This window comes from Labrus mixtus, chromosome 5 (genome assembly GCF_963584025.1).
Source record: "Labrus mixtus chromosome 5, fLabMix1.1, whole genome shotgun sequence".
In the NCBI taxonomy this organism is placed as follows: domain Eukaryota; kingdom Metazoa; phylum Chordata; class Actinopteri; order Labriformes; family Labridae; genus Labrus; species Labrus mixtus.
Genome location: NC_083616.1, coordinates 4,524,290 through 4,535,977, shown reverse-complemented (window position 1 = coordinate 4,535,977; position 11,688 = coordinate 4,524,290). Strand labels below are relative to the sequence as shown.

The following is an 11,688-nucleotide window of genomic DNA, read 5'->3' as shown; positions in this document are numbered from 1 at the left end:
GTGACTTTTTGGTGCAAAAACAATTAGCAAAGGCTAAACAAAAAATAGTAAGAAGCTATAAACAGCAGTGCTCCTGCTGACAGGGAACTTTAACAGAATAAAATAATATAGAAAAAAGCAATAGTCTAAAATATATTTAATAGAATATAGAAATATAAAAACACAAAATAGATTTAAAACAGTTCAAATTACACCTGTACAAATTAGAGTAAACCTACAGCAGCAGAGTATCATTTATGCTGCAAGGTACAGCAGTGTCTGGAAAGAGGGACTGCAGTTCTTCAATGAGTCTGTGCATATTATCTGAAAAGAAAGAAAGTGTCCACAAAAGAGCTGCACAGCTAAAAAATGAAAACTGCTTTAGTCCTCAGAGTCACAGTGCTTTCCGCTTTCCCCATGTCATAACAGTGAGGTGTTAAACAGTATGTACAAAAAGGTGCAAAGATAGAGCTTTGCAGTTGTGCAGGTACATGTCATTTAAGATCTTTTTGATGACAGTGGAGTTCCATTAAAGTTATTCAAGTGGTTACATTTCTTTTTGGCTATAATTACAGGATGTGAAGTAAACTACATGAAAACTACAATTTCAGGCTATAGAAGGAAAGGAGGGCACAACATTTTTTTTTCTGTCCTTCGAGTCAGGAAACACAAAATCCTGATTTGTTAAAGACAAGAAATACAACCTCCACTGAAATGTACTTTTGACGAGTGAAGGACAGACATGTTTAGTTATGGACAGGTTTAGACCTCTGGGGAACTCAAGAAGGTTTGAATGTCAGCTGTCCTGAGAAAATGTATAATGTTGAAGTCTAAATTTGTCAAACTTATCTTGAATAAATAAGGGCAAATTATTCTCAGTCATTTTATCACTATTAACTCAGAGATGCTGTTTGCTATTTTAGAAGTCACCTGGTGCAATATCCAAACCTTGACTCTTTCTGGAGGGCAGATGTGACGCAGTACAAAAAAACAAATCTGATTTCTGTTGTACTTTTCTATGAAAAAATGTTTTGATTATGTGTTTGGTTTATGAATGATCGGTGAACAGGGGGTCACTTTTTGTTAGCATGTGAATTTCATGCAAAATGTTTTTAATACTTACATTTTTGTTTCACATGTATAAGAAAGTACTTTTTACAAAGTAGATTGAACTGAACTCCTTCAAATTATTTATAGTAAACCAAACTAGTAATGGAGCCTAGCTATAGATCAGTTAAAGTACACCTTCATTGTTATTTTGCACAGCTTTTCTTACAAGAGCACAACTGGAATGTGAAATAGTAAAACTGATATGTCCCTACCCCTTTCCTCACTTGTCTTCTATTAGTTTATATATTATTACTAAGCATTATAAAGAGAAGCTCTAGATGTATGAAGTCATGAAATCACTTTAGCTTCACTTTGTCTTTGGTGTAACTCAAATTAAGATGCCTTTTGCTCCATGAATGCTCCTGAATAATTAAGATTTATGACCGTTATTATAAATGTAATAATGGCTTTATTTAGCTGTCGGTATGGACTTGGACTACAGGTCACACCTACACATTCACACTCTGATGGCAGTGGTTGCTATTCTACCCACTCTACCAACTGAGCCACAGCTGCCCCCATTTCCCCTTGTACTTGTTTGCAAAGTAAGTGTGCATATTTCTTCATTTCTGAGGCTGACATGGCCACACCTGCTGTACCTTCTCCCTGTTCTGAATGCAATGCTGTACCATCGCTCTTCCTCTATATTCATGACATGTTCAGACTGTTGGTTGCTTGCTCAGCTGTCTTGTCTGTAGCATGTACGTAGTAGCAGGATTATTTTTCAACTGGTTCTTTCAGATAAGAGGGGAGAACTCCCGGCCATAATGTGATAATGATCATGTTTTTTTTTTACCACTAAATATTCTAATTTATTTATAATAATGAAGTAAGAAAAGCGTCCTTTCAAACAAACATTTAGACTTTTGGTATTTCTTTATTTAAAAACTGTATGGACACACACACACACACACAGGAATAATTACAAGAAAAGGTTCAAATCTGGCAACAACAGAAAGTCTTTTTTAGGTACCACAGGGTTAACAATACTGAAAAAAAGGTAAGTGTCTGTACATCAACTCTCAGGTTTTCATCATGTGGAATACCATAATAACAGTAAGTCTGTAAGTCGATTGAAGTGTGTACGGACAGGTGGGATTCTTGTTTTTTGTACAGTGCTTTGTTATTATACACCTAAATGTAATACATCAATATAACAAAATAAAATGAAACATTTTATACAGCACTGCAGGTTTCATTTTTCTCTGCAGTGGTTCTTAATTGTAAGGTAGAATTCTGATTCATTATAACAAACCACTTTTTAAGGGTCTGCTGACTTCAATGTCATTTCAATCCTTCCTCTCAAACATTCAGTAACAGCAACAATACTGCTGAGCAAACTTCCTTCGCTGCAAATAAATCTGTGATTGAAGCTGCAGAACCGCAGCCTTTAATACCTGCAGTGTGGGAATAACAATTGACAGTTGGCACTAATAAACACACTGTAAACAATCTAAATGTCCTATACAAAATTTATATGAGTTCACAAGTGCTAATGCTGCTGTCGCACGCGGCGTCTGTGCAATGAACAAAAATGCTGCCTTGTTGTTTTACAGGAAATAAGGTGTCGTCGTTCGGGGTGGGATGACCCTCTCCGAGTCAGGCACTGCTCTGAACAGCTTTGGCTCTCTTGTGTTTGCATCTTTGAAGACCATAATGGAGGCGATGTTGCCGCAGCGATAGCAGTAGTTGGGAGCCGACCACACCGTGACCAGCTTCTCGTCAAACATGAACTTGTAGCCTTCGTGCACGAGTTGATGCGCTCTGCAGATCAGCTTCAGGTTGTTGATGTGAACAAACTGGAGGATGTTTTTGAAGACAGAGGTGAAGCAGAGAAAAAGAGGAAGAAGGCAAATATTTTAAGAAACGTTTGGGATGAACGCACTCAAAGAGAACACAAATGATTTTTCTTTTCTTTTGTGACCCCAGAGGGTGCATTGAACTGGTCATGTACTGTAATAGGAGGCTGCGGTCAAAAGGCTCTGTGGCCTGCATGCAAATATCAAGATCAGTGTCAACACGCTGCCTTTGTTTTTTTAATTGCACTGGCAGCAACCTCGACCTCTGTTTCAGAGCGCTTCTCACCGGCGCTTAAAGTTACTGCTACTTTCACTTCCCTCTGTAGTGAACCCAGGTGTCTTTGGAAACCTGGCATAAAGCAGCAGCTCTAGACCTGGATATAGTAACCTCAAAAAGTTGTGTCAGATTAGATTCTTCTCCACCGTATTTGACATAAGAAGTCCATCGCCCATTCTGTACTGTGACTGGTCAGTGAGGGAGAAGTGACAATGATGAGGATGGCAGTGTAACAGAAGTTGAACTGTTTGCAATTTAGAGCTGTGAGCGCAGCGACAAAAACTGCTGACGCAGAAGGCGTTGTGCTGAAACGATAAAATTGCACAGATTTTAATTTGGATAGAAAATGGATGCTGCCAGTGCAAAAAAAAAAAAAGCATAAGTGGACACAGGCCCTAATGTAGTCTGAAGTCAAAGAACCCAGACAGAGGCTGTGGACCAGTTTTGAAAACAACAATCAACACGGGGGCGCCCTTAGTCTAGTAGTTATCGCGCGCACCTCATGTACAGTGGCTATGGCTCTCCAAGTGGGCGGCCTGGGTTCAAATCCGACTTATGGCTCCTTTCCTGCATGTCATGCCCCGCTGTCTGTGTCCCTGATTTCTGACTCTATCCACTGTCCTAGCTCAAAATACAGGCATAAAAAGCCAGATTCAGGACTGTTAGAATCTGAATCTATCTAAACACGTGTTATAATTTGACTTTGTTTGAGTGGACAGTATCTGAGGGTGTTTGTAGAGGCTTTATCAAAGAGTGCCACCTGCTGGGGGAATCTGCAAATGCTGATATGTAGGCATGTAGCTGTGATATCATTAGTGAAACTGCGTATGGTAATACTGTGCTTCAGAGAATTATGTGGATTCTTATGTACGACTTTAATATAAATGTGAAATGGCATGGAGTTGGACTAAATGACAGTAGTGCGCTGTACCTCATTTGTGACCTTTGCACCGAACAGCCAGCCGGCTCCTCTGGGACTGATGGCCCAGGTGTCCACATCTTCGGGGTCTGACCACACCAGATCACAAAATGCTCCTTTGTGGGGGATCTCTTGGTTCCGTTCAATGGTTCGGATTTGGTCGAGCGTCTTAATGTCTGGGGAGAGGCCTCCGTGGACACACAGGATCTGCTCATCCATCAGCTGACAGAAGATAAACAACAAGAGTTAGGAAACCACACTCGTATGACAGGTGGAACATGGTGACCATATAAACCACATGTTACATAACAGCAGCAAATGAGGACTGTGAGATACCTAATGATGAGGTCAGAGATATGCACGGATACTATACACTTCACTCATCCTTAAAATCTAATGGAAAATGTACTGAAGGAACATATTGCAACAGGAAAAACCAGTCTGAATATGTAATTACATACATGTGATGTAAGCCCTATGGTATTAGAAACTATTCGATGTTGGATTATTTATGAGAGCAAGAAATTGTGATCACTGTTGATATATATTTCTGCTGAGTGCTCTCGTGATTTCTCATATTTCTGTCATGGCTGCACGGTGGTTACTGATTCACAGATCATGGTGGAACTGGATCATGTTTTATTGATACATATTTTCAGTTTTTTCTCATGATGTCCTCCAGCTGCTCTGCCTGAACTCTCTGTGACTTTCAGAGTTTGCTGATGGAAGATGGAGAGGCAGGTGACGCGTGAGAGGGAGGAGGACGGACATCAGTCCGACCTCTTTAGTACTGAGGAGGAGTTGTGACCTCTTCAGCCAATGGAAGGATCCAGGAGCTCATATTGTCCTTTTAAACTACTTCATTTAAACATACATAAGAGTGAGCTCATGCTAGAACAGCGATACTGTCTCCACGGTGATAGATTAGCCACACTATTAACCACATCCTATTCTCTGTGGGAACGTTAAAGCTAAATCAGATAGAAACACTGGCTGGGGTTGAACTCTGAAAGGTTTGTCCTGTCCTCTTCAAGCCATGCAGGACACATTCATCTCAGGAAGCAGAGTCCAAACAAGATCTAGTCAAGTTTTAACAAAAAATCAAACAGATAATGTGAGATGAAGTATAGGGCTGTAGAAGCTCTGACTGTAGGGACTTGGGTCAGGCACCTCTTGGTCGTAGATTTAAGTAGCTAACTGGAGAGGTGCCAGTTCATATCCTGAATACTGCCGAGATACCCTCAAGGCATCAAACCCCCAACTGCTCAGGGTACAAATCCCTTCTGCAGCCCTCTCACTCTGACATTTCTCAATTAATGCATGTCTATAGGTGTACTGTTTGTGTTTTGGGCCTATGAGTGTGTAGCATGTCCCACAATAACAAAGTGATAAGTTGTGATTTCCCACAGGATTAATGAAGTATATATAGAATCAATTAAAGTAGCAAGTGGATACAGTTCATATCTATCACTGCTCAGCCTGTATGTGTGTGCGCGCTCCCACTGTGTGTGTGTCTCTCTCTCACGCGCAAGCTGGAGGGGTGCAGCATGTTAACATATTTAATAAATATCCCCGTAATATAATTTGGTCGGGAGGGGAAAATTATATGATGGAACCTCAGTGCATGAGCGCGTTATTAAAAAGTCTGACCCGATGCGAGAAGAATCACTTGCAGGAAATATTATAGATCAATATCGATAATTAACGGATATCAACATGACTCTTTGCAAACGCAAATAGCGTTCACGGAGGCAGAGAGAGACAGAGGCAATCAGGTGAGAGTCTGTAATCATCATTTCAGTGAGAGTCAGGGAGAATTCAGCTGAACAGAGAGAAGCAGTAAGCTTTAAAAAATATCGTAATATATATCGCAGGAAACAAAAATATTGCAATGTCATTTTTACCCAATATCGTGCAGCCCTACTACACGGTAAACTGAAATTGCAGTGCTAAAAGGCAGGGTTGGTCATTTTAGAAAACTAGCATGATTTTGAAAGTAGCATTCCCTCAGTGCTCCGTCTACACACACCCCCTCCCCTCTGTGCTCCCTCAAATGCCACGCCCCTCACTTACATGCATTAAGTGCTGTAGTTCCAGAAGTGGACCTCAGCTCATCGCTTGCATTGTGTAGAAACTACGTCGTCTCATGTCTCATTCAGCGGTAAGTAAACTCACAGTATAAACTTCGTCATCAGTGACACACTTTGAGTGTTGGCTAGTGCAGGGAGACAGGGAGGTTCATGATTGGTTCATCAGATTGGTACCTCGAGGCAGACATTGGTCAAAGTATTTACAGGCTTACAAACTGATACAGATGACAGATTTTCTTTGTTCCTTTTTCAGAGCACATGAGTTATTAATTTACTGTCAGGGCCTAAAGACAATTTCAACCAAAATCTTAAAAAATGGATCTGGAGAAGATTACCAACCCTGTCTTTAGGTGTGTCAACTTTAGAAATAAGTAAACTGAATTACTGTCTTTTATCAGGTTACATAATTGATGTTCTTGCATCTTTACAGAAAGCACATTGACGCTGTACACAATACTCACAGCTGCAACTGTTAACATGTCAAACACTTTGGTGCAATAGCGCCAGGCATTTGCATTCCCATACTTGGTCTGGCACTCATCTGTAAAACAAAAAAAAGCAGGGTGTGATTACTGTGCAGTGTGCAGGAAGTGAGATTCATGACAATGCAGTTTGCAGCTGCTCTAAAGCATAGTGCTTAAATCAGTTCTCACCATAAAAGCCATAGACCTGGGTGATCTGTCTGCTCTCATGGTTTCCACGTAGAAGCGTAATGCGGTCAGGCCATTTGGCTTTCAGCACCAGCAGATAGGTGAACGTCTCCAAACTGTAATATCCTCGATCAACAAAATCTCCCTACGGACGACACAGGTTATTAACCAACACTGTGGAAACACATCAGTCACACGGTATGCATTAAAATGAAGTTCAAACTTAATTGGATATACAAACCATAAATATGTAATTTGTGTCGGGAACCTGGCCACCGGTTCGGAAGAGTTCACAAAGATCGTAGAACTAAGACACAAACAGATAAAAACACGTGCTGGATGTTGGTATCATTTATTTGGGTATAACAGACCAATCTAAAATCATTCTGATAGAGCTCTCTCGCCATACTGCAAACCAAATGATTGTGATTGAAGAGTTTTTACCTGTCCATGAATGTCGCCACATACTGTTACAGGAGTAGAAACGGGCTGCACGTTGGACTCCTCCAGCAGGAGGTCACATACGTAGTCACATAACCTCTGTTAACAGACATAAGGCACAGGGGTTCAGAGACTAAATCTAGAGCTGGTATGCAATACTCTTCAATATAACCTTAAAGGCTTTATATGCGATTTTTTTGATCCAGCAGATGTCGCCCTTGAGCACCAGCATGAAACCAAAACAACTTGTGCTGCATTGTTGTGTTAGCATGCTAATGCTAGTGATCTTTATTATGCTCGTATCTTCACACTGCATGTAAATTTACCTGAAATGAGCGTGATCTAGAAACACAGTTAAACAGTGAGTACAGTATGTTATTCTTCTTTTCTCTAGTCCCTCAATTAAACAACTTTTATACACGAGGGGAGGAGTCAGCCGGCCGTCCTGGCAATGTAAACAAACTGAAGATAGGACTATGAAAACTCTGAAAACATCACAGACAGTGGGACTCAGGTGTTACACCCATTGTAGACAGTCATGACTCACAGAGTTATTTTCAGAGGATATACTTGATTTCTATTTAAGTGTGAAAAATCACATATAAAGACTTTAAACACAGAATCATCAGATTTTAGTCAATTAAGAGAATCCTGTCTTTCAAGGAGAATTCTCTGAAACATCGTTCAGTTTGAATGGAGACATGTCAGAGTGAGGGGGCTGCCCACAGTGAGTGCTCCTGGGCTGGTGGGGTGGGGGGGTGTGGTTTGGTTTGGTTTGGTGGCTCAGTCTGTAAGGACTTGGATTTGGGAACCGGATGGTCGCCAGTTCAGTTGTTCAGTTTAAGTTGGTCTGGTTGCTGAAGTGGTGCCAGGTCACTTCCAGATTACTGCTGAGGGTCTCATGGGCAAGGCACCGTACCCCCCAACAGCTCTGGTGCGCTCCCTGTTTAGCAATGTGTAGCAGCCTCACTCTGACATCCCTCCATTAAGGCACAGAGTACACAGAGTGTAAAGACAACTCTGCCCTCCAGTTAAGGAATCATTTTACTGATTTGAATAATATTCAAATTTAGAAGCAATTGGTCAAATTAACGCCATCACAATTCTGACTACTAAAATTTGGTGTTGAAAACTTGAAGAGTCGACCTGGATCTACCAAAACAACCTGAATCAAGCTACTCACAGTGTGGTGCAAATATTGTTTTTCTCAAACTGTGTCTTAAGCAACGCAAAACTATCACAAATCTGTCCATAAGAAAACATTCACATCATGCATTGACTATGTTTCAAACAGTAAATATGTGAAGACTTGTCCATGACCCCCTGAGCTTCTTCTGTCAATGTGCAATGTTTACATCAGGAAATAAATATATGTGTCTTCAAATCGGTCTAATTCTCATAAATATCCTACATTTCGTGTTTTAATGTAGCTCATTAGATCGTTTTCAGTCCTGATTGTTTACATAAATCAGCTGTCATCATAACAGTCAGTTATCTTGTCTCTATGGTTTTTATACAGTCACTTTAACGTCACATAACAAGGCCAGTCTCAATCCTGATTCATTCAGAATTCATAAATTCTGTCTTGTTTATAGATGTTGTTGACATTTTAAGAAACGCTATGATAGGATGAGGTCAGGACAGCTAACATCACAAGCTAGCCAAGGCTATCGTTAGCTAATTACGTCGTTACAACTTAAAACAGCTAGGAGCTAGCTCTAAGGTTATCACACGCACAAATAGAAACAACACAAACATTTCTTTATAGTCACAGTTACCTTGAGGTCATTTTCTGGGAGGTATTTACACTGCTTTGCGATCTCAGCATATTTATCCAAATCAAGAGGCGCCATTATTCTCCTGTCGTCATGAGCAACTTCCTGCAACACGCTTCAGATCGTGGTGCGTTCACGTACCCTCGGACGGTCTCATTTCAAAACTTTGGAAAAGTCATTCTCCCCCCGAACTCTGCTGCGTGTTTATCAACTTCAACTCGTAAATCGTGTAGAAAAGAAAAAATCAGAGAAAAGTTGTGTTGTGTTTTATTGCTCAGATAGTTTAAGCTACAAGAGCGAGAGTTTAAGCTGATGTCATGATTGTATATCCAATACGTTGTGTTGCTTGACAGGTGAACTCCCATCAGCCACACACGCGTACTGCTTAACCTGAATTGATCAATAGTTAAATAAAGGGGTGGGCAACTGGCGCCGCCCCCCCCCCCCCCCCCCCCCCCCCCCCAATCAAAGCCCCCCCGTCAATATCATATCATATATCAATCAATCAATCAATCAATCAATCAATCAATCAATCAATCAATCAATCAATCAATCAATCAATCAATCAATCAATCGATCGATCAATCTCTGTTTGTATAGCGCCATTCATAACGAATGTTATATCAAGACAAAAAATAGCAAGAGATGTTACTCTTTCTTATTTTGTGTTAAAAAAAGAAGCAGCAAAATTGAGCAAAGTTACAGTGAAAAAATATGGTAGACTCTGCCCTGTTGAATTTAATATTAAACTAAAAAGACAATATGTAGGCTACAAAGATCAAATGTATAACAACATGAAAAACATAAATATTTCTGGGATTAGGGCAAGACATTAGAAGACAAAATTGGCTGTTATTGTTTCTGTTCAACTTTATTAGGATGCATAACTAAATACATTTCAAAATAACATTAGAGATAATCGCGAAATATGCTTTAATAAAAAAAAAATACTCTGGCTGTATAGCCCCGAATAATAAGTTAAAATTAAAAAAAGATAGTTCTTATATTGTCATGCCCTCAATGGCTGCACATTTTGTCAATGATTGCAAAAACTAAACAATTAGGCTACTATTAACTGGATAAGCCTAATTCACTCGGCCACCATGTTTGCTAATGCAGGTGTATGCGTCACGGTCACATATGAATAATTATGGGTATTGAACGTACATAGCCTATACCTATGTGTGAATAAATGTAGGTCCTGTATAATTGTAAGTACCTTATGTGCCCAACCTCAAGGTGGCGCTGTTCTTTTTGTAACTGTTAATTGCCTGTTATTTTGAAACAGTGGCAATACAGTTTTACAAACAATGTATTATATTATCTATACTGTAATGTAAAAGGTATTTGTAGTCTACAGAAATTAAACTGGTTCTTGTTGTTATTTTTAAGATGATGCTATGATTATTTTCTTAAATTCTTATCAGTGTTTTTTAATCTAAGCTATAGTAGGCTATTCTTTTTCAATTAAGGTGTCTATGTTGCTCTACCATGCATTTCATGTTCCCGGGATTAATAATGCACATCTTTCTATCTGCCTGCCTACCTGCCTTCCCTTCCTGCCTATCTGTAAACATTAAGTAACTTCTCCTCCATCCTGGAAATAATGCAGATAAGACTTCATTGATGTCCAAGAATAAATGCAGAATTGAGTAGGATTAAAATCAAGAAAAATGTAAATATAAAAATACCTTTTTGTTGGATAAATTAAAAAAACATGAACTGAAATGCAGTAGCACAATGTCATAACCTGAGGGCGGTAGAGTAATATTAAACGAAATAGATATTTATAAACACTTCCATTCTCACTCTTAAAGTCCTGTTAGAAAGATTTTACTGAGAGAAACATGAACCCTTTTATTATTACATTTACCCTGTAAGTGCAGCTGACTGAGTTTGGTTTTGATTAGATATTCATGACAAGCCTCTCAAATGTCAAGGCAGACGAAAAAGAATACTACCACTTCCTGTGAAAACCTTCAAAATAAAAGATTTAAAAACAAGCGCAGCTCATTGGTGCAACGTGTCGTAACATGTTGTAGCCAACGGACATACATTCATAGATGATTAAAATGCTGTCAAGATTTGAGTACTGACGTAGAAGAACTGGTTTTGTGAGCATATAAATGTTCTGCTGTGTCTTGCAAAAATAAATAGTAGACATCTATTCACAGCTGAGGGTTTTATAAGGCTATTCAAACACACCTTCAATCTAGAATTTTTTTCAACATGAATTATTCCAGAAATGATCACACTGATGTGAAACGATGGACAAACTCTAGCCATTCGTATTTGAAGCTTAATAAATCAAATTCCCACGACAAAGGAGGTGCGAGCCTGTCCATAATAAACCTAGCAGGGAATTGGTGTACAGAAAGTCTATAACAGTAGGCTATCAAACCATGTGACCCTATATAAAAGGTAAAATACATTTCTATTTATTTTATGAATGGAAACGGTTATGTTTTGATTATTTTCAGAGGAGTGAGGACGTTTAATAATTTACAAATACAGTGTCTCCATATGGGTGTTTCAGCGACTGTCCAATCGCTGACGGAGCGTGCGTTTTGAAACTTCTTCTCCTATTGGCTGTTGCGCACGTCAGTCAACGAGCGGCTCATGGTAGGTTGCGGAGCAGGTGAAGTGTT

General features: G+C 39.5%; 1 protein-coding gene across 1 annotated transcript; it reads right to left on the bottom strand.

The window, feature by feature from the left end:
• Positions 1–1,946: 1,946 nt before the first annotated feature.
• Positions 1,947–9,172, bottom strand: LOC132973788 (serine/threonine-protein phosphatase 6 catalytic subunit). Its single transcript, XM_061037388.1, has 7 exons — positions 9,044–9,172; positions 7,269–7,364; positions 7,066–7,131; positions 6,828–6,969; positions 6,636–6,715; positions 4,097–4,306; positions 1,947–2,888 (listed from the first exon to the last, which is right to left on the bottom strand). Exons 1-7 carry the CDS (start codon positions 9,116–9,118, stop codon positions 2,640–2,642), a joined length of 918 nt encoding a protein of 305 aa, XP_060893371.1. The 5' UTR covers positions 9,119–9,172; the 3' UTR covers positions 1,947–2,639.
• Between the last annotated feature and the right edge of the window lie 2,516 nt (positions 9,173–11,688).

What these genes read in the sequence shown, in the direction of transcription:
- LOC132973788 (XM_061037388.1), bottom strand. Translation starts at nt 9,118, where the DNA reads ATGGCGCCTCTTGATTTGGATAAATATGCTGAGATCGCAAAGCAGTGT. An exon ending in TCCCAGAAAATGACCTCAAG is followed by an intron (nt 7,365 to 9,043) that starts GTAACTGTGACT and finishes GTCTGTTAACAG; the next exon opens with AGGTTATGTGACTACGTATG. An exon ending in GTGGCGACATTCATGGACAG is followed by an intron (nt 7,132 to 7,268) that starts GTAAAAACTCTT and finishes TTTGTGTCTTAG; the next exon opens with TTCTACGATCTTTGTGAACT.